Source organism: Dermochelys coriacea, chromosome 3 (genome assembly GCF_009764565.3).
Source record: "Dermochelys coriacea isolate rDerCor1 chromosome 3, rDerCor1.pri.v4, whole genome shotgun sequence".
Classification (NCBI taxonomy): Eukaryota; Metazoa; Chordata; order Testudines; family Dermochelyidae; genus Dermochelys; species Dermochelys coriacea.
Genome location: NC_050070.1, coordinates 186,229,271 through 186,252,583, shown reverse-complemented (window position 1 = coordinate 186,252,583; position 23,313 = coordinate 186,229,271). Strand labels below are relative to the sequence as shown.

The 23,313-nt window shown below is 40.1% G+C and overlaps 1 protein-coding gene across 8 annotated transcripts in view; it reads left to right on the top strand.

Annotated features, from left to right (window-relative positions):
* Positions 1 to 18,399, top strand: part of CLHC1 (clathrin heavy chain linker domain containing 1) — a 35,702-nt gene extending 17,303 nt beyond the window's left edge. For 6 of the 8 annotated variants that reach the window (XM_038395275.2, XM_038395274.2, XM_038395273.2 and 3 more), the window contains exons 7-12: positions 2,249 to 2,336; positions 4,204 to 4,310; positions 6,453 to 6,627; positions 8,626 to 8,828; positions 17,004 to 17,183; positions 18,156 to 18,399. In XM_038395275.2, the coding sequence (XP_038251203.1) occupies positions 2,249 to 2,336; positions 4,204 to 4,310; positions 6,453 to 6,627; positions 8,626 to 8,828; positions 17,004 to 17,183; positions 18,156 to 18,358 (956 nt within the window). In that variant the 3' untranslated portion in view covers positions 18,359 to 18,399. The remainder of the gene's footprint in view (positions 1 to 2,248; positions 2,337 to 4,203; positions 4,311 to 6,452; positions 6,628 to 8,625; positions 8,829 to 17,003; positions 17,184 to 18,155) is intronic. The other 2 variants (XM_038395276.2, XM_043512316.1) reach the window with 2 other exon arrangements.
* Positions 18,400 to 23,313: the final 4,914 nt, after the last annotated feature.

The window sequence follows — 23,313 nt, the reverse complement described above, 5'->3', positions numbered from 1 at the left end:
AGTCTCTATTCAAGCCTAAGTTAATTGTATCCAGTTTGCAAATTAATTCCAATTCAGCACTCTCTCGTTGGAGTCTGTCTTTGAAGCTTTTTTGTTGAAGGATAGCCACTCTTAGGTCTGTAATCGAGTGACTGGAGAGACTGAAGTGTTCTCCAACTGGTTTTTGAATATTATATTTCTTGACATCTGATTTGTGTCCATTCATTCTTTTACGTAGAGACTGTCCAGTTTGGCCAATGTACATGGTAGAGGGACATTGCTGGCACATGATGGCATATATCACATTGGTAGATGCGCAGGTGAACGAGCCTCTGATAGTGTGGCTGATGTCATTAGGCCCTATGATGGTGTCCCCTGACTAGATATATGGACAGAGTTGGCAACGGGCTTTGTTGCAAGGATAGGTTCCTGGATTAGTGGTTCTGTTGTGTGGTGTGTGGTTGCTGGTGAGTATTTGCTTCAGATTGGCGGGCTGTCTGTAAGCAAGGACTGGCCTGTCTCCCAAGATGTGTGAGAGTGATGGGTCGTCCTTCAGGATAGGTTGTAGATCCTTGATGATGCGTTGGAGAGGTTTTAGTTGGGGGCTGAAGGTGATGGCTAGTGGCGTTCTGTTATTTTCTTTGTTGGGCCTGTCCTGTAGTAGGTGACTTCTGGGTACTCTTCTGGCTCTTCAATCTGTTTCTTCACTTCAGCAGGTGGGTATTGTAGTTGTAGGAATGCATGATAGAGATCTTGTAGGTGTTTGTCTCTGTCTGAGAGGTTAGAGCAAATGCGGTTATATCGTAGAGCTTGGCTGTAGACAATGGATCGTGTGGTATGATCTGGATGAAAGCTAGAGGCATGTAGGTAGGAATAGCGGTCAGTAGGTTTCCGATATAGGGTGGTGTTTATGTGACCATCGCTTATTAGCACCGTAGTTTCCAGGAAGTGGATCTCTTGTGTGGACTGGTCCAGGCTGAGGTTGATGGTGGGATGGAAATTGTTGAAATCATGGTGGAATTCCTCAAGGGCTTCTTTTCCATGGGTCCAGATGATGAAGATGTCATCAATGTAGCGCAAGTAGAGTAGGGGCATTAGGAGACGAGAGCTGAGGAAGCGTTCTAAGTCAGCCATAAAAATGTTGGCATACTGTGGGGCCATGCGGGTACCCATTGCAGTGCCGCTGATTTGAAGGTCCTTGCTTACAGACAGCCCCCCAATCTGAAGCAAATACTCACCAGCAACCACACACCACACAACAGAACCATTACCCCAGGAACCTATCCTTGCAACAAAGCCCGTTGCCAACTCTGTCCACATATCTATTCAGGGGACACCATCATAGGGCCTAATCACATCAGCCACACTATCAGACGCTCGTTCACCTGCGCATCTACCAATGTGATATATGCCATCATGTGCCAGCAATGCCCTCTGCCATGTACATTGGTCAAACTGGACAGTCTCTACGTAAAAGAATGAATGGACACAAATCAGATGTCAAGAATTATAACATTCAAAACCCAGTTGGAGAACACTTAAATCTCTCCAGTCACTCGATTACAGACCTAAGAGTGGCTATCCTTCAACAAAAAAGCTTCAAAAACAGACTCCAACGAGAGACTGCTGAATTGGAATTAATTTGCAAACTGGATACAATTAACTTGGGCTTGAATAGAGACTGGGAATGGATGAGTCATTACACAAAGTAAAACTATTTCTCCCCCCCACCCCACCGTTCCTCAGATATTCTTGTTAACTGCTGGAAATAGCCTACCTTGCTTGTCACCATGAAAGGTTTTCCTCCTTTCCCCCCCCTGCTGCTGGTGATGGCTTATCTTAAGTGATCACTCTCCTTACAGTGTGTATGATAAACCCATTGTTTCATGTTCTCTGTGTGTGTATATCAATCTCCCCTCTGTTTTTTCCACCAAATGCATCCGATGAAGTGAGCTGTAACTCACGAAAGCTTATGGTCAAATAAATTTGTTAGTCTCTAAGGTGCCACAAGTACTCCTTTTCTTATTTCCACTTGTGGGAGACTTCTTCAGTCTTTTCAACGCATGAAACATGCATTAGTTTATAGAAGGTCCCTTTCCTGCTTGCTAATGCAAAAGAGCCTGGCAAAAACTGTAAACCCATCTTTCTTGAAAGACACATTTCTATGGATCAAAATCTATTCTTTTCTTGTACTCTTGCAATGTTAATGCTGATTTTGTCTATTGAAATAATAACACATTTACCTCCCATTGATGTGTCTAACTTTCAGCAGCTGCTGCCTTTAACATCTCTCATATATTTGAACATGACCCCAGCAAGAGTAAAGAGGCTGAAGATTTGCTTGAATATATTGAAAGGTGAATAGAATGTAACTCTTATATTCTACTCTGTGTAAGCAGTTTACAGCATTATAGAGTTTCGATAACATATCATGTTTAATGCAGTCCCTCCAGGGCAAATTAGGATTTTGTAAAAAGAGCACTCTTTTCTTCTTTGTAATGTCTGGTGTTTGTAAAATGTGCTTGCTAGCCTGACAGCCCTGTGGACCTACATCAGTTGGTTATTCACAGACCAGATGCAGCAAAAGCAGCTTCTCCACACTGCTCTACTCATGTGCTTCAGCCCTGTCCTGGAAGATCACTTTTGGGGCATAAAGGGTAGTTTTAACTTTACAGTCCATTGCATCCTTGGCCTGTTTGCTGAAACTGCCAACAAAGGTACCAGCAGTGTAGGTGGGTTTGTTTGTTGATGATATGAACACCTCTGAGGAGATTACTTTGGTCTAGAATTTTTCCTAAAGATACCAATAGGTACCAAGTACGATTTTCAAAAGCATTAGGTGCTTGTTGAGAGTTAGGTGCTTTTAAAAATCCCACTGAGCGCCTGTCTTTATCTTTAGGTGCCTAAATATCTTTAAAACTCTTGCAACTAAGAACAGGAATGAGATCATAAACTCATTTTACACTGTCCACTGAACAGCAATTAAATGGTAACAACTTGCAGGTACTACCAACCTAGACTGGATTTGACCTCAGTTTGATCCGTGAGCTGAAAGGCCATATTCCACTATACCAGTGCCTCCCAAATCAGCATCTTAAATATAACATTCATTGAAATCTAACTGCAACAGCTTCTTTCTGGAGATCAATATTTGTTAACCCAACAGCAGTGCAGCAAGTCAGTCTTTCAGGAGAAAATCTAATTGACACAGTCAGGAGGTGAATGATAATAGAGGTATAGCCAATTTTAATAGGGACATTTCAGGGGGTTAATCATAGGCTATCATTATTATAGGCTCTGGGTTCAGATAACTGGACTCCCAGTCAAGATATGGTTTCCCTTAACAGAGTAATTTGGGAAAAGATTTCACCCCTACTGCCCTCCGGTACACTGGAAGGGGATGCAGAGAGACCATGTCGTTGATGGAGCCCTGAGGAGGAATTCTGGCTGGGAGTGCATGCCGTAGCAGCAACTTGGCCACCCTTTGAGCAAGTGCAGTGCACTCTGTCTTCCATGCCCAGCTGGCAAAAAAAGCTAGTGTGGAAACCACGGCACCAGCTTCCCCTGTCCTTCCTGCCTGCTAGCAGCACTGAGGGGGAACAGGGATGACACTATCCAACAGCCATTCTTAGCACAAAGGGGAAGCTTCTTGCACCCTCCCTCCCTTAGGAGCCCATGCAGAACAGAATATGGGCAGAATCTCACCATTGAATAGTTAATGCAGATGTAGACAACTTTCTGGGTTACCCTCTTGCGCAGCTGGTGTAGTGTGCTTTGCAACCTGATTTCCTCATTTAAATGCCTTGTCAAGCCGCCTTTCTTTTGGTCTGCTTTCCATTGATGATCCACTTCCTTAACACCACTGTGGACACTGTATAAGTTGCTAGGCAGTGTGGTCAGCATTCAATGATCCAGTGTATAGTGCCTATACTGATGATGTGTACCAAAACAATACTAGAAGATGAAGGTGAGGAAAAAATTTGGGGAACTGAGAGCCACTGAAGACTGCCACTTGCTGTCACCAGATTTGCTTTTATACAGAAGTACTAGATATTTTAATATATTCTTTGTATTAAAGCCGTGGTATTGCCATGTTTTTGACATTTGATTCTAGGCTCTCTGGAATTCCTTCCTTGGCTAGTTCACCACATCATCAACCAATCATTTCTTTTTTGTTTTTGTGTCAGTGCTATATTACATTGTCTTTTCCTTCATCTGTCCTAGATTCAATGAATTATTTTCATATGGTCAGTATGAGGCTGCAGCAGTTTATGCTGCAAACTGTCCTAGAGGAATTCTCTGCAATGAAGAAACCATGATGAAATTTAAGGGTATGGAATTTAGATGGAAATACTGTTGGTCACATTCTAAGTTGGTATAAATTGACATGACTGTTGATTCAAATAGTGCGACACTGACTTACGCCTGCTGAGAATCTGGCTCTATTACTCATGTTGAAAGGAGCCTTGAGGGGGCAAAAGTGAATTACTTGTGTGTTTGGATTTTACACTTCAAAGTAAATATAAAAATAACCTAAGGTATGCTGCGATAAAAAAACCCATGGCACAAGGTATCAGAGCCCAGGTCAGCTGGCTTGGACTCATGGGGCTTAGGCTGCATGGCTAATAATAGTAGTGTAGATGTTCATGCTCAGGTTGGAGACCAGCCTCTGAGACTCACTCTCTTCACAGGTCTCAGAGCCTGGGCTCCAGTCTGAGCCTGAACATCTACACTGCAATTTTATAGCCCTGCAGCATGAGCTCAAGTCAGGTGACCTGAGCCAGCTGCAGCTGTGCCACAGCTCTCTTATTGTAGGGTAGACTAAGGGTCCAGATTCTTGGTGCCGTGTCTGGTCACTTTGCACTGAGGCAATGCAAAAGGGCAGGACAACTGGATTCTCCTTGCACAAAGGAATCTTTGAGTGGCATAAAGACAGCATAGCTGACTTTGCCACCTGCTTTTCCTCCTGTGTGTAAGGGGTGTGGCAGGGGCAGGCTCTGGGTGACGGGGCAGCTCAGAACACAAAGAGTTCCATTCAATTCTTGGCCACAGCCCACCGCCTCTAGCAAAATGTAGATAAGCCATTAGACTTCTCTAAGTTATGCTGGTGGTCATTTCAGTCATTGGTCAGGCTGAGAATCTGGGGAGGCATAAAGGTTGCTTAAAACCAACTTTGCCTCCCTATGTGGTGCAGCTCAGTAGTGACCTTAAGGTCTAGTTTGAAGTTGTCTACACTTGTACTTAAATTGTCTTATTTCCACTTATAAATTAAGTGTATGCAAATAGGTGTGCACAAGTGTGCTCGTATAACTTTGAAAATATGGCCCTTCATGCCCTATGCATTAGCTAGAAAAGTTGCTTGAATCACCTGGCAGTGTTCCCTTCAGCTTATAATTAAGGTCTGAAATATGGATCATTATCAGTCCAGTAAGGATCAGTAACGCTGTTTACATGCCTGAGATAAATACAGACATGTTCCTTGGTTGTTTTTAGTCCTCCATACTCTGTCTTCTTTTGAATTTGAGGATACAACATGCAGTGAGCATCACTGGTGTCAGTGATGAAGCAGTTGCAACTTGGTCTGTCCCCTGCAGGTGCTGGAGGGAATTCTGAGAATACCACTGAACTTTATTTTATTACTGTTTTTTTCTTCTTCTTCCTCTTTTCACTTTATATGCAATTGTTAAAGACCAAAAATAAAGAAGTACAAAAGAACTATGTTAAATTAATATTCAGAATCTGAATTACAAATTAGACAATAAGCTTTAGGTTAGGGCCCGATCTGGCAAAAATTTACTCACTTGCTGAAAATTATGTTTCATTGACTTCAGTGGCGCTACTCGTGAGCAGAGTTAAGCGTAACCATACATGTTTGCAGGATTGGGGCCTTAGATATAAATCTTTGGGAATACAGACTGAGTCTTCCTATGGGTTTTACAGTGCACAGCACAACAGGGTACAATTATGATTGGTGCTATTGCAATACAAATAATAAGTAATAATATATCAATAAAAAAGAAGGATCAAAGCAAGGAAACTGTTAAAGTTGCCTTTACTCTTAACTATAAAACCGACATCCTATGCAGAAAGTTCTATAGTGAACTGTCTGTAGCCTTACCACTAGGAGGTGCATTTTCAAAGTGATATGCAGGCATTTCACTAGGCAACTCTATGTAGCCTCAGTAGTTTAAATCCACAATTTTGCTATGAAAATTTGCCTTTAGGTGTCCACAGATAATGTCGAATCATGTGATGTGTCCACCATCTTCTGTACTAAGCAGCCTCAACTCTCATTGACTAGCATGGCAGCAGAGGGGGCTCAGCATCTTGCAGGATTGAGCCTTTAGTTCAGATTTGTCCAGGGGATTCTGGGGACATCAGCAAAGCAAAAAAAACCACCCCAACTATTGGAAAAATATAAATGCTATTTTCCAAAATATTTTGCTCAATGACTTTCCTTTTCCTCCTCCTAGCTCTTGGTGCTGTTAAAGGGAGGATTCTCCCTTTGCTGAGATATTTTGAGGTCCTCATAAGCTCAAGTGCTGCAGTTAGACACCCTCTGTGTGCAGCCATGACTCTGGAAGCAATCAAATGTGCATTGTTTGAAAAACAGTTAAATCTAGTTATGCACTGGGTCACACAGCAAAGGTAAGTAGGCCTGTAGTGTACTTGGATTCATATGGGTATGTACCCTTCCCCTGTAAAAGTTGCATTCATACTTTTCCTAAGTGATCAGGCCTTGCCTGTTAAAAAAAGATCACTCTCCTTTTCTTGTCAATTAGAACCATGCAAACACAATATCACAAAATGGCAATCTTGCAGATACAGTTCTTCGATGCTATTTACCGTGGCATAAACCAAGATAAATGAACAGCATGAAAAGCTATTTTTGCAGAATGCAACATTTCATTTAAGATATCAGCCTTTGTTAGATCGCTGCAGACCAAAATTTTGTTTCAGGCCCCTTTTCTCCTATACTCTAGTAAAAAGTTATATGAAAATCAGCTCGTGAGACTGTTTTTTGTTCTGGTACCATTTTTTAAAAATTAAAAACCTGCAGTTACTGGAAAAGCTAGAAGTTTTGTTTTTATTCTTATATGTGACTGTTTCTATAATAACAGCAGTATCTACACAGTATTTAATACAGTTACTTCAAGAGACAGGCCTGAACTGGAAACTCAAAGCTATCTTCCACCCCCTGTATTTCATTTGTGGGGGTTGAAATATTCAAATTTGAATTTCCAGAATTAATAGTGCCTCTGCAATTTTGCTATTGGATCAAATCCTAAACTGGAAGGAACCTATTTTCTAGATCCACTTCAGATGCATTTTAAAATAGTGGAAATCCCACAAGAACAGTTTGGGAGATTTCCACTGTTCAGCATGGCATTAATCTCATTAGAATTCGGACATATGGGGCATTTCTCTTTATGGCTTTTCCTACCACATGCAGTAATCTTTCCAAAAGAGCCATTATAGCATATTATATCACTAGAATTATAGTAATTGCTAAATCAATAGGACACTGGAAATTATGTTGTCATGTTGAAATGTCAAGCCAGGCCTCGTATGTGGAGGAGGATAGGAGGCCTACATCCTTTTGTCAAAACTATAAGGTTAGTAAAGATGTCTCAGCTTGACGCACATTCTGAAGTGCTTTATTATGACTTTAGAATGGGACTGTACAAATATTAAAAAATTCTAAAATTACTTGAATTATAGGCAAAGCTGGTAGCGATACCAAAGTTAAGGGTGCCTAACACTTTCCATCATAAGCCCCCATTTTCAGTTTCTTGTACTTTGCAAAGCTTTACCTATTCAGGCTGAAATTTTCCATGCCAGATGTCTTCCTCAGTCTGAATTTCTTCACGAAGTTTAAACAAAACCATTTCTGAGAATGATATTAGAGAAAAGTAAGTTGTTTTGCCAGTGTTAAAAAAAAATTCTTTCTTTGAAGAGTTCTGGAGACTCCATGCATTGGAGTAGGAACTTGAAATTTGTCAGAATAGCATTGGAGTCAGGGAGATGTTTTTTCCTGCCCCAGAGGCAGTCCATCCAAATTTGGCCAAGTTATAAGCATCTGAAATCTCCAGACATTTTGTCTGCACTGAACTTGCTCTAGCCCCACAGAGTTCCTTTATGCTAGCTGCACTGATTATCCTCTGAGGTTCTTATGTGTCTACCCCATGGAATGCACTGAGTAGGTTCCCAACTCAACAGCAGCAGACTCTTTGCCTGACTTACCAGATGTCACAAAGTGGGTAGAACACACATTTCCCTTCCCCATATATGTCCTTGCACCCCAACTGGAATCCCATATATACAGGAGAGCTGCAAGGGCTGCAGTTGTCCATTCCAACCACAAATGGCTAACATGGCACAGGCACTGATGAAGAGGCTGTCTGTTCCGTGGTCCTAGATCTCTGCCTGCTGTGGCCCAAGCACGTGGAAGTGGAAGGAGGAAACAACCTAACTCAAAAGCAGAGTTGGGGACAAGGGCAGAGGGGCACAAGAGCTGAAGGGGAGCAGTCAGTCTGGTATTTTCACACACAACCCAGTTCCAGTGTAACTGATTCTGAAGTGCTCCAGAGTTATGAAAACATACAAATGACTATCTGGTTTGTTTTATTACCTTGTTTTCTTCAGGCTGACGTTTTGTGAGGCAGCAGGGGATGTGATTTATGACTATGGGGAGGTGGAACCATTCAACAAGTCCAAGTGTTTGGCTTTGGCTCAGATTGCCTACAGTCAGTGTGGCGTGCACAAGAAAGCTGCTCTGTGCTTGTGTAAACAGGGCCAAATTTGTGGAGCAATGGATTATATACAGCAATTCAAACACCTCACTTTAGGTAAATAACAGGGCATTTATTATATTGTCTTTCATCATTATTCTACCAAATGTTTATCTCAGAGTTGAAAATTAAATCTTATCATGGTGACATTTTGGACTAAATTTTTAAATTGTACATTTTAAATTCACAGTAAAAATCCAATTCTGTTCTCATTAAGTGTAATGGAAGCAGTATTTGGCTCTTAAGATGCCACTGCATATGTAAATAATGTTACCCTAAAAGCAACTAAAGTGACTAGTTCAGTTGGAATAGGGAATTTCTTCAGAGAACCATGCTTCAGTAGCTCCTAATTGATCTGCCGAAGAGACTAGTGTGAGATTGGTAGAGGACTCCATAGCCTAAAGTTTCAAAATCTAAGAGGCTAGTTTGGCCTATCTGTAGTTTAATCATAGATTCATTAATCTGATAACTAGAGGATGCAGAGAAATTCTTTAAATATGATAATGGAAACTGATGCAATTGCCTAATGAGTTTTTAGCGTCATTTGCACCTGTGCAAAGTGGTTATAAAACCCTGGCAAATCATAATGCATCATTTTACACTCGGTACATAAACTGCACTGCAGTGTAGAATCAGGCCCTCTGAGAATATATCTATAAAGCAGATTCTGACAATTAATCATTCCCAGCCTCTGTCTTGGCAAAGCCCTTGTCATAAATATAAAGGGAAGGGTAACTACCTTTCTGTATACAGTGCTTATAAAATCCCTCCTGGCCAGAGGCAAAATCCTTTCACCTGTAAAGGGTTAAGAAGCTAAGGTAACGCTGCTGGCACCTGACCCAAAATGGCCAATGAGGGGACAAGATTCTTTCAAATCTGGAAGGGGGGACAAAGGGTTTGGGCTGTGTGTGTGATGATTTTGCTGGGAACAGATCAGGAATACAAGCCATACAACTCCTGTAAAGTTAGTAAGTAATCTAGCTAGAAAATGCATTAGATTTTCTTTTGTTTAATGGCTTGTAAAATAAGCTGTGCTGGAGGGAATGTGTATTCCTGTTTTTGTGTCTTTTTGTAAGTTAGGATTTTGCCTAGAGGGTTTTGAATCTGATTACTCTGTAAGGTATTTACCATCCTGATTTTACAGAGGTGATTTTTACCTTTTCTTTAATTAAAATTCTTCTTTTAAGAACCTGATTGATTTTTCATTGTTCTTAAGATCCAAGGGTTTGGGTCTGTGTTCACCTGTACCAATTGGTGAGGATTATTATCAAGCCTTCTCCAGGAAAGTGGGTGTAGGGTTTGGGGGGATATTTTGGGGGAAGACGTCTCCAAGTGGTCTCTTTTCCTGTTCTTCGTTTAAAATGCTTGGTGGTGGCAGCATACTGTTGGAGGACAAGGCAAAGTTTGTACCTTGGGGAAGTTTTTAACCTAAGCTGGTAAGAATAAGCTTAGGGGATCTTTCATGCAGGTCTCCACATCTGTACCTGAGAGTTCAGAGTGGGGAAGGAACGTTGACTGCCCTTCTCTCCAAACTTGACATAGTATGTCGTGAGTGAGTTCCTCTGTCTAGTTTGACATGAAGATGTCCTCAGGTTTTTATCTGATAGGCTAAAATCCTTAAAATATCCATTGTTTGTTTGTTTTGACACCTGTATATTAGATTCTGTTGTCTGCAAAAGAATCATGTTTAAAAGCTGTCTGACTGCATATGACATTGTCATTGTATAGCAGATCTGCAACTTCAAGGTCTTTTAAAGCCTAAGGAATATTGGCCAAACTAGGTGTGTTTTAATTCACTAACCCCTTTAATTTATTTTTGGATTTATCTGCTAATTGTTGTTCACATTTCTCATAAAGTATTTTATTTCTTGCGTTCTCTTGCCATCCTTCCCAACTTTTTATGTATATGTGTAAATATATGTCTATACATTTACGCACACACATTATGTAGCATTTCAGTATCTTTTATAAATAGATAATGGCATATATTTTTATAGCAACATCCCTGATGTCAAAGTCCCTGTGAGTAGGGTGGTCTGTTGCAGCTTGTAACTTTGGAGAAGAGAAAATAATTTAGTTGTAATAATTATTCTTTTAAGTTTTAGTTAGGTGTAATAGATCAACCCACAACCACTACCCATCTGAGGTGAGGCTTCTTCATGTATTTAGGGATTAATAACAAGAATTTTTGTTATAAGCTGAGGACTCATCCGTTGGAAGTAACAGAGGAGGTGAAGGACCTTGGAGTATTGGTTGATCACAGGATGACTATGAGCTGCCAATGTGATATGGCTGTGAAAAAAGCTAATGCGGTCTTGGGATGCATCAGGCAAGGTATTTCCAGTAGAGTAAGGAGGTGTTAGTACCGTTATACAAGGCACTGGTGAGACCTAATCTGGAATACTGTGTGCAGTTCTGGTCTCCCATATTTAAGAACATAAGAATGGGTCAGACCAAAGGTCCATCTAGCCCAGTATCCTGTCTACTGACAGTAGCCAATGCCAGGTGCCCTAGAGGGGGTGAACCTAACAGGTAATGATCAAGTGACCTTTCTCCTGCCATCCACCTCCACCCTCTGACAAACAGAGGCTAGGGACACCATTCCTTACCCATCCTGGCTAATAGCCATTAATGGATTTAACCTCCATGAATTTATCCAGTTCTCTTTTTAAACCCTGTTATAGTCCTAGCTTTCACAGCCTCCTCAGGTAAGGAGTTCCACAGGTTGACTGTGCGCTGAGTGAAGAACTTCCTTTTATTTGTTTTAAACCTGCTACCCATTAATTTCATTTGGTGGCCCCGAGTTCTTATATTATGGGAACAAGTAAATAACTTTTCCTTATTCACTTTCTCCACACCACTCATGATTTTATATACTCTGTCGTTTCCCCCCTTAGTCTCCTCTTTTCTAAGCTGAAAAGTCCTAGCATCTTTAATCTCTCCTCATACAGAACCTGTTCCAAACCCCTAATCATTTTAGTTGCCCTTTTCTGAACCTTTTCTAATGCCAGTATATCTTTTTTGAGATGAGGGGACCACATCTGTACACAGTATTCAAGATGTGGGCATATCATGGATTTATATAAGGGCAATAAGATAATCTCCGTCTTATTCTCTATGCCTTTTAAAATTATTCTTAACATCCCATTTGCTTTTTTGACTGCAGCTGCACACTGCGTGGACATCTTCAGAGGACTATCCACGATGACTCCAAGATCTTTCTCCTGATTAATTGTAGCTAAATTAGCCCCCATCATATTGTATGTATAATTAGGGTTATTTTTTCTAATGTGAATTACTTTACATTTATCCACATTAAATTTCATTTGCCATTTTGTTGCCCAATCACTTAGTTTTGTGAGATCTTTTTGAAGTTCTTCACAGTCTGCTTTGGTCTTAACTATCTTGAGCAGTTTAGTATCATCTGCAAACTTTGCCACCTCACTGTTTACCCCTTTCTCGAGATCATTTATGAATAAGTCAAATAGGATTGGTCCAAGGACTGACGCTTGGGGAACACCACTAGTTTCCCCTCTCCATTCTGAAAATTTACCATTTATTCCTACCCTTTGTTCCCTGTCTTTTAACCAATTCTCAGTCCATGAAAGGATCTTCCCTCTTATCCCATGACAACTTAATTTACATAAGAGCCTTTGGTGAGGGACCTTGTCAAAGGCTTTCTGGAAATCTAAGTACACTATGTTCACTGGATTCCCCTTGTCCACATGTTTGTTGACCCCCTCAAAGAACTCTAATGGATTAGTAAGACATGATCTCCCTTTACAGAAACCATGTTGACTTTTGCGCAATAATTTATGTTCTTCTATGTGTCTGACAATTTTATTCTTTACTATTGTTTCAACTAATTTGCCTGGTACTGACGTTAGACTTACCGGTCTGTAATTGCCAGGATCACCTCTAGAGCCCTTCTTAAATATTGGTGTTAAGTTAACTATCTTCCAGTCATTGGGTACAGTAGCTGATTTAAAGGACAGGTTACAAACCATAGTTAATAGTTCTGAAATTTCACATTTGAGTTCTTTTGCAACTCTTGGGTGAATGCCATCTGGTCCCAGTGACTTGTTACTGTTAAATTTCTCAATTAATTCCAAAACCTCTAGTGGAGGAGAATGAGTTCAAACTGGAACAGGTACAGAGAAGGGCCACTAGAATGATCCAAGGAATGGAAAACCTGTCTAATGAAAGGAGACTCAAAGAGCTTGGCCTGTTTAGCCTGATCAAAAGAAGGCTGAGGGGAGATATGATTGCTCTCTATAAATATATCAGAGGGATAAATACTAGGGAGGAAGAGGAATTATTTAAGCTCAGTACCAATGTGGACACAAGAACAAATGGATATAAACTGGCCATCAGGAAGTTTAGACTTGAAATTAGATGGTTTCTAACCATTAGAGGAGTGAAGTTCTGGAACAGCCTTCCGAGGGAAGCAGTGGGGGCAAAAGACATATCTGGCTTCAAGACTAAGCTTGATACGTTTATGGAGGGGATGGTATGATGGGATAGCCTAATTTTGGCAATTAATTGATCTTGGACTACTAGCGGTAGATATCCCAGTGGATGTTAGATGGGGTGGGATCTGAGTTACTACAGATAATTCTTTCCTGGGTGTCTGGCTGGTGAGTCTTGCCCACATGCTCAGGGTTTTTAGCTGATAGCCATATTTGGGGTTGGGAAGGAATTTTCCTCCAGGACAGATTGGCAGAGGTCCTTGGGGTTTTTTGCCTTCCTCTGCAGCGTGGGGCACGGGTCACTTGCTGGAGGATTCTCTGCACCTTGAAGTCTTTAAACCATGATTTGAGGACTTCAGTAGCTCAGACATAGATTAGGGGTTTATTACAGGAGTGGGTGGGTGAGATTCTGTGGCCTTCATTGTGCAGGAGGTCAGACTAGACTATCATAATGGTCCCTTCTGACCTTAAAGTCTATGATTCTATGAGAATATATGCATCTAATGTTTCCAGATTATGCGCATTTCCAATTTGAAAGCTCTGCGCTGGTGCCAATATTGAGCAGTTAAACTATAGAAAACCCCCTCACCACTCTCATGCTAGGAACATGGATACTACTACAGCTCTGTATTTTAGATAACTACATTTTAGAAGTAAGTACTTTTCTCTTTTGTCAAACCATAATTGGATTAATTCTGCATCCAAATATATTGACTGAAGTCCTGATTCTGCAGGCACTTAGACACACAGAACGAGTAAAACTAAGCATATGCCTACATTTTAGCAGGATTAGGGCCTATATTTGGAAGTGAAGACACTTGATCAGTTATGATGTAAAGCACAGTTGAACACACAACTAGACAATCATATCAATACCCACTGGGATGAAATCCTCACCCCAGTGAAGTCAATAAGGGTTTTGCCAGGGTAGCCAGGATTTCAATCCGTATGTTTCTGCTCTCATGTAATCACATTTCCTTATAGCTTTGTATTGAAAGTGCATGCAGTTGCATGCCTATTTAGATGTACACTTGCTGTTTTTTACCTTTACAAAAAAGATGTATCTATGGATTATGCAGCACTTTATTTAATGCTTTTATTTCTAACTGATAGCTCAAGATATTTAAGTTTATACTCCAGATTCTCAGCCAGTGTAAATCAGCATAGCTCCACTGATTATAGATGAAACTATGTTGATTTACACCAGCTATGGATCTGGCCTAGAGACTTTTTTAATAATCACTTTGCTCCTGTGTAATCCAGATATTATGGTTTTCAAAAATACATGGGACAGTCCTATAGTGTGACTTTCCAGTGTAGCTTTCACAAAAATTGTTTTTTTTTGTCAACATGGCTGTATAGCAGAACTTTCATCCTCTGTACATTGCAAATGGGTGGGAAAAACGAAGATGATGAAAGAAGTGAAGATATGTTCTTAAAGATCAAAGAATGCTGATTTGTGAATGCAAACTAATGAAAATGTTGATAGATTTTTCAATGTTGGTTGCACAAATTCAAATTGAAAGTTGCCAAAACCTCAAGATGATGCTAATCTTGTCAATAATTTTGCCAGTGTATTACATTAAAATAGGATTTCCTTCAGCATCAGGCATGCATATATATTTGGTCCACCTCTTTTTTTTTTGTCTTGAACAAACCCATTTATTGTGGCTAATACTGATAAAATCCTGTTCACTATTAATTTTTTAGTTGAGTATCATTCATGGATGTTGATAGACAATGACATATTGTTCCATATTTTTGTCCCTAAAGAGGGTGTAATATTGCAGAGCACTGATCCTGAAAATATGTTCTATGGGCACATTCAGAAGAGATAGCAAATGTTGCAGGAAAGGTGAAGGAGTGGGTTATAGAAAGGGATGTGGTTCAGAAGAGGTGATCTCTTTTGTAAGTTGTTCCACAGAATTAAAAAGTTAAGCTACTGGCCTAAAATAAATTGAGGCATCTATTTATTTTCTGTATTAGTGATTACATCATTTGAAAGTTAAAATTGTTTTTTCTTTGTATTGGAAGTGTGCATCGTTCAGCTTCAGAGTTATTACCTTGTAAACAAGATACAGATGCACCCTCAAATTATCTTGTCCTGTTGATTAGTCTGATTATGTTAGCTGAAGAAGCGTAGGCAGCATAAAGACTACATCACATACTGGATCCTGATTCTCAGCTGCACCCAAGGGGTATACAACACAACTTGTGGGGGGAAAAAGGGGTGCAAAGGTGGCTTTATGGCACCTTTGTGCTCCCCCCATTCCTAAACTGGCTGTATTGGGCTGGTTCCCTGGAGTGAGTTAGAGCAGCCTATATGCTGTTTTAATTTACACTAGCTGGCAATAGCCCCATGCTGCCATCATGGCAGTCAAGGATTGCTGAACTGCAGGGAAGACCTGGTCATGCCCCCTTTCCCCAAGTATGTCCCTTACACTGACAGTCATGAATGTGGATAGTATATGAGCAGTTAGGCCAGTTCTACAGCAACAAAGCATCCATTGCAGGTGGCTAGGTGGCTTTAGGACTGCTTTAGACAGTAGAGCAGCAAAATAGCAGCCCTAACTCAGACAAGAATCTGGGGAACATTCTGTTCCTCAATAAAGAGCAAAATTGTCTATTTAAACTCACTTGGTGGTTCTTTTGAGCTTGTCCCAAGACCTTGAATAGAGAAATGTAAAAATCCCATCTGGTCAACTCTTCTATCTTACTTCAGAACACATTATGTATTTACTCAGATACCATACCATCAGCAGTTAATGTTTATAGTACCTGAGACTGGTCAGTGTGAATTCTCCAAAAACAGTAGATACGCACATTAAGCAGAATCATAGATCCATCAAAATTAGGCTATTAGGCCCCACTGTAAATATTTTTTCTTTGTCCTGGAAATTTTATCACTAACTTTAATGAGGCCAGAATTTCACCCTCCGTGTTTACAACCTCAGATACTTGTCAACAGTATTCATATCCTGTCCGTTCATTTAGCCAAACTATACATATTTAGGGCCCAGTCATGCAGGAAAGGCAGTAGATACTGAAGATGTTTAGCATGCTGCAGGATTGTGCTACTTGGCTCTTATTTTTTTCCTTATGCCATTTCCTCCATCCACTCAGTCATTTTTCTTTAAATGATTTCTCTCTGTTATGTCAACCTGCATCTGCTGCTGTGGTGTCTATAACTGTTGCAGCATTCTAATGTAGGTAATGTCTCACCAGTGCCATATAGAGAGAGGGGCTGTCACTTCACTGTTCTGGGATGTGACACCTCTGTGTAAGCAAACTAAAATCACATTAGCTTCTCTTTGTGGCCATATAGCAATGCAAGTTCATATCACTTTTGCACTCTGCAATTCCCTAGGCCCCTTTTCAACAGTGCTGCTTTCCAAGTGTCTCTCTCCCATTTAATATTTTTCTTCAGATTATTATTCCTCTGTTCTGTTAAGTTGCATTTTCCAGTCTGAATTTATTTCTTGCCCATATTTCTAACAACTTCAAGGTCTCTCTTATTATTTCTATCCTCTTTGATATTTGCAACACTTCCCTAGTTAGTATCATCTGTGAATTTAATTATTGTGCTGTTTATCTTTTCTTCCAGATAAATGAGACTAAATTCTGATCTCACATATACTAGTTTTACACTAACTTAATTGAACTTTCACCTGATTTACCATGGTCAGTGAGATCAGAATTGGAGTTGCTTTTGTGTTTGTGTGAACACCCACAAATGTATAATGACCTGGGTGATTGTTTTCAGATGATTACTTATTCCTACTGAAAAACTGTCCTAGTATTGAGCTAATTCATTGTCTAACTCAAGAGTGGAATGAGAAACCAGCATTATTATCCATTGGAGCTACGATCCTCTCACTCATTGATACTGATCACAAAGAGCATGGTTTACAACTGTTAGAGGAAATAAACATGGGTGAGAAGAGTAAGTACAATAAGATGTAATTAACAGACATTTATAGTGAAGTTATGTAAATGTCACATTTCTCTATTTTCATTGCAGTATCTGGGAAGTTACAAAGCAATTCCATTGTAAATGGCAATAAAATGAATAAAAACAAAGTTATTGAGGTCACAATCATTTAATTGTGTTAACAAATTTAATTCAGCTAATTTAAAAACACATCGTTAATCGTTTCCCTTTGTACCATGTGTCCATTGACACTTTCCAAAAAACAAACCCCAAATCCATAAATTATTGTGTCGTTGATGCTCCTATTATCCTTAATCTATACTGGAGAGTGATTAAAATAACTAAGCACCTTCTGTTTACAATGGGCCCAATTCTGCAATCTCAGTATTCATGGTACTCCCTCTGAGATCAAAAAAGTTACTTTTGCCATCTGCTACAGCCTGCCTTGCTCAGTCCTGTGTTCAAATTAGCACTTTTGGTAGGGTCTGCTGCAAATTCCTATACTTTCTTCTAGAGTTAAGGACCTTTCTTGGCCATGTAATTTGGCAACTTGACACATTTGATTTTTCCACTTGCAGTGATGATTACTCCCAACTGATGGCCTTATCCTACTCCCACTGAAGTCAACAGCAAAACATCCATTAACTTTATATTTAAAAAAAAAAAGCCAGAATTGGGCTATACATTCTCCAGTTTTTCTGCTGGTCATAGGGTTTCAGACATGATTTTGAGTGCTGTGGGAGGATGTGGCTTTTAATCTTTATAAATAAAGTAAACACTACTTTTCTAATGGATTTTTGATCAGTTATTTCTTTATTGGGTCCTTACCCTTAGAATTTATCCAACTGGAAAAAGAATTATTGATCTGTAGTTATATTATCCCCTAAATTCATACCTCTTTTTGTTCTTTGTTTAATATGAGCAAAGCAGAAACTGATTGAGGGCAAATACTGTGCCACTACATAATATTTTTTTCTTCATCAGATGCACTGGAACAAGTTATTTTAAATGATACGGTCTGTACCTTGGAAGGTTGGAAGAAGATCGCAGATACATGTGCAGAAAATAAGCATGAAAAATTGTCTCAAGAAATCCTGTCGATCCTTACCTCACAGGAAGGAGTGGTTCAGATTTCTCCGTTTGATGATGATGATGATGCAAAGATAATGGAACATGTTTTCTTGTAGTTCTTCTATAAAGCAATTGAGGGAGCTCTAACAACATTCAACCTAAGAATAGTTATAGTTGTTTGTATGAATTATAGTAAACACTGATCACTCAGAAATAGAGCTGATACTTCTTTTTGCCATCAAATGTAAATTAGCCCCTTTTAATACATGTGTGTGTTAACTGGGAAGGTATATTCAGTGTAGAACAAACTTGGCCTATTTAGTTAATGAATATTGTGAAAGTATGTTTATCTATTTCCTTATATTGAATAGTTCCAAGTTTTTCTTTTGTCCATCTTTATGCTTCAGACTTTTGGGGGGGAGGAAGGTAATCATCATATGAGTCCCATTGCCAATGAAATGAATAAGATTTTGGGACTTCTGGAAGCAAGGAAGACAGTTGTTTCCTGGGGGGCCCCATTCTGTCTTCAGAGATATGGGTGCAGTTCCTATTAACTCCAGTGCGTGTTGCACATGCACATCTGACAATTGAATTACACCATCAGAGGCAATCATGAGAGTCTTACTTGGTTCATATTGTTGGCTAAGAGACAGGCATTACAACCTTCGGAAAAGGAAGATATTCAAATACAGCCTTTGCCAACAAATAAACTGGGTTTACATTGGCAGAGATTTTCAGAGCTGTGGGCATGATAGCTGGAAACATCAAATACCAATATAAACAAGAAGAATGCAGATCTCTTTTTTTATTTATCCTTCCATTTAGTTTAAACTGAATTAGCTCATGATCACTCAATCCACGGTTGTTCTTTACAACCAGTTCTTCTATGAGGTCCTCACTGTAACAGGTTGGATCACAGAAACCCACTTGGCACTGTCATCTGATGCGCCAAGACTACCTCTGAGCACGTATTCCCTGGCAGCTTGGGACTTCAGAACCCTGCCTGGTTGTGCCAGACATGCTTGCCTGCTACAACCACAGCCCCAGGTCTGAACCACATCCCACACAAGCTGCACGCTTAACTGAAAACAGCTTAAAAAGTGTGCCTGTCTCCAACACTCAGATGCCCAGCTCCCAATGGGGTCCAAACCCCAAATAAATCCATTTTACCCTGTGTAAAGCTTATACAGGGTAAACTCATAAATTGTTTGCCCTCTATAACACTGATAGAGAGGTATGCACAGCTGTTTCCCCCTCCCCCCCGGTATTAATACATACTCTGGGTTAATTAATAAGTAAAAAGTGGTTTTATTAAATACAAAAAGTAGGACTTAAGTGGTTCCAAGTAATAACAGATAGAACAAAGTGAATTACCAAGCAAAATAAAATAAAATACGCAAGTCCATGCCTAATACAGTAAGAAAGCGATTACAGATGAAATCTCACCCTCAGAGATGTTCTAGTAAGCTTCTTTTACAGACTAGTCTCCTTCTAGTCTGGGTTCAGTGATCATTCACACTCCTGTGGTTACTGTCCTTTGTTCCAGTTTCTTTCAGGTATCCTTTGGGGGTGGAGAGGCTACCTCTTGAGCCAGCTGAAGACAAAATGGAGGGGTCTCCCAGGGGCTTAAATAGACTTTCTCTTGTGGATGGATACCCCTCCCTTCACCTGTGTAGAATTCCAGCAACAACATGGAATTTTGGAGTCACATGGGCAAGTCACATGTCCATGCTTGACTGAGTTCCTTACCAGACAGGCCACGTTCCCGGGAAAGCTCAGATGTGAATTGGCGTCTCCAAGTTCATTGTTAGCTTAAGTGTTCCTTGAGTGGACACTTACTGAGAAGCTGACCAACTGCTTTTCTCAGGAAGCTGACCAACTGCTTCACTGAGGCTACTTAAAATTAAACTAGTACATAGCCAATATTCATAACTTCGAATACAAAAATGATACATGAATACAAATAGGATGAATATATCCAGTAGATCGTAACCTTTGCAGAAATGTTACATGGCATATCTAGCATAAAACATATTCCAGTTATGTCATATTTCATAAGCATATTTCCTAAGCACCTTTAATAAGCATATTTCCATAAAACATTATGGGGTGCAACATCACACTCACTACTCATTAATACCAAATCTAAAATGGCATCACCTGTTGTTGGTTCAGCAAGTATTTGGTGAAGAAATCTGTCAGCTATCACATCCTGGAAAATCTGGGCCCTACTATTATTAGTAGCACTTGTCCTCCAGGCTGTATGTGGGAAGTTAAAGAATCCTATAATCACACAATTCCCAGTAGAATTTAATTCATTAAAAATATTAAAGAGGTTTCTATCCATACCCAGATTGGATGCTGGGGGTCTATAGTATACTTCAAGCACAGAATCCACAGTATCCACAGAAACCTCTAGTAGCTTTCTTTTCCAAAGTGATTTTGACCCAAACATACTGTCTTATCCAGTCCACCCCTTATAATTTCTTTACAATCTACCTCATGGTTAATATACAATACCACTCCACTATCTTTGCCTGTCTTTCCTGAATATCACATACCCTTCAATATCTGTACTCCAGTCATAACTATTACTCTACTATTTCTGTTACCCCTATTATACCTGGTTTCACTTCACTTCTTGCATCAGAACTATTAGTTCCTCCTTTTTGTTACCCAGACTCCTTGCATTCCTGTACAAACGTCTTAATTGTTGCTCCTTGGCCTTGCCCACATTCCTCACCCAATTGGGTACAGTCATTCTGCCAGTATCGCCTAGCTGATTGTTATCTTCGCTGTTATTAGCATGATCTTTCCTCTTAATGTCCATTCTCCTACCCATTGCTGTATCCTTTCTTATTTGATTTACCTCCTTCTCAGTGTTAAAATCAGGTATGGATTACGTGAGCATTTCCCGTTTCCCCTGAGTTCTTTGTTTAAAGCTCTTTTAATCAGTTGTGCTAACCTCCATCCCAGAAGTCTGTTTCTCTCCTCAGGTGGAGTCCATCCCATGATAATAGTCCTCTGTCCATGAATGCCTCCCAGTGGTCAAACATCCCAAAGCCTTCCTTATAGCACCACTGCCTGAGCCATCTGTTGATGATCATCTTGTCTCGCTTTTGTTCTCTTCCTCTAGGCACAGGGAGAATCCCACTAAAGATTACCTGAGCTTCCATTTCCTTAAGTGTGTTCCCAGCCTGGCATAGTCTCCCTTGATATGTTCTAGTGAGAACCTAGCTGTATCATTTGTTCTTACATGAAGGACAATCAGTGGATTCTTTCCTGCTCCCATCAGGATCCTCTTCAACCTCAGGTCCACATCCTGTATCTTAGTTCCTGGAAGACAGCACAAACACCCTTCTGTTCTCTGGATCAGCTCTGGTGACAAGCCTGTCTGTTTTTCTTAGTAGGGAGTGACCAATCATGTAGACCTGCTTTTCCTGGTGATGGTGTGATTCTCTTGCCTTCGTCCTGTTTTATCTGCCTGCAAGTCCTCTTGGCTTTTGTTCTCCCTTGCAATCTTCTGTGAGTCATCCTGTATTCTTCTGGGGTTCTGAACTCTGGGTATCTCCATTGGCTCTTCTCCTCTTAAAAAGAAAAGGAGTACTTGTGGCACCTTAGAGACTAACCAATTTATTTGAGCATAAGCTTTCGTGAGCTACAGCTCACTTCATCGGATGCATCCGATGAAGTGAGCTCTAGCTCACGAAAGCTTATGCTCAAATAAATTGGTTAGTCTCTAAGGTGCCACAAGTACTCCTTTTCTTTTTGGGAATACAGACTAACACGGTTGCTATTCTGAAACCTCTCCTCTTCTTATAAGACTAGCTGCTCTTTTCTTTTTTCTTGCCCTCCCACCTTCAGTTACTGCCTGCTGTGTCCCTTCATTTTCCAACTCAGCAAACCTGTTCCTGATCTCTATTTCTCCTTCACTCACTGGTCTTTTCCTCTGCCTTTTTCTCGTAGTCACATGCTTCCACTGGCCACTTTCCTCATCCAACAGTTTCCTCTCAGAGTTCTTCAGCTTGCATCTGCAAGTCTTAACTTTTCCCTTCAGCCTCCTTTGGCCTTCACTCCATCATCTGCCCCAATCCCCTTAGAAACTCAACCATTGTTTCCCCCTGCATCTCTAAGCCTCAGATCTTCTTATAGACTTGGGGGCCTGATTCTGCTCTCACTCCCATTTTACATTGGTGTAATTCCATTAATTTCAATGGAGTTACTCCTGATTTACAGCAGTGTGGGAGAAAAAACAGGCCCTTGTTTTTTTCTCTCTTATTATAGCTCATGCTGATTCTATAGCTTGACTCACATTTAGATATGGATAATACCTTAGTAGTAATAGCACTAAGTTACTTTCTGATGAGCCAGTCACACTGTTAGAAGAATAAAATGGGGCCAAATTCTGACCAATTACATGGGTGTAAATCCAGAGTAATTTAATTTACCACTAGAATTACTCTGGATTTACACTGACAGACAGCAGATTCTGGTCCTAAGAATCAAGACAAAGAACACATATATAGCAGACACAGTATAAAGCCTGCAGTATGCTGAAAAACAGTACCAAAATAATTTTGATACTTCTCAGAGTTATTTCATTGTTTACTATCTGTGGCATCTGATAGATGAAAGTGAATTCAGTTCCTTTTATTATAGTGAACAAGATACTGACAGGTTAGCAACACAAGAGTTTTATTGTTTTACTATTAACAGACCTGCCAACTCTCAGATATTCACCATACGCTACATTGTTGTCTAACCAGAATATGTGATCAAATGGAAAGTCTATCTCTTTTCTCAGTATGTGCTGCTTTGGTTGGCCTATTTGCTTGTTAGCTGTTCTGCTGGTAGATGCAGAGCAGCCAGGAAATTAGCCAAGTTTCTCAAACTCCAGAAATTGTTTGTGTCTTATAGGAAGAACAACATAGGCACAGGGCAGACACAGAATTTCCAATGTGGACAAACTTCCTATTGAAGTCAATGGGCCATGGGTGCTTTTGAAAATCCCATTAGGAACATATCTGCATTTTTGGTGCCTACTTACCTTTAAAAATCTGGTCCTTACAAG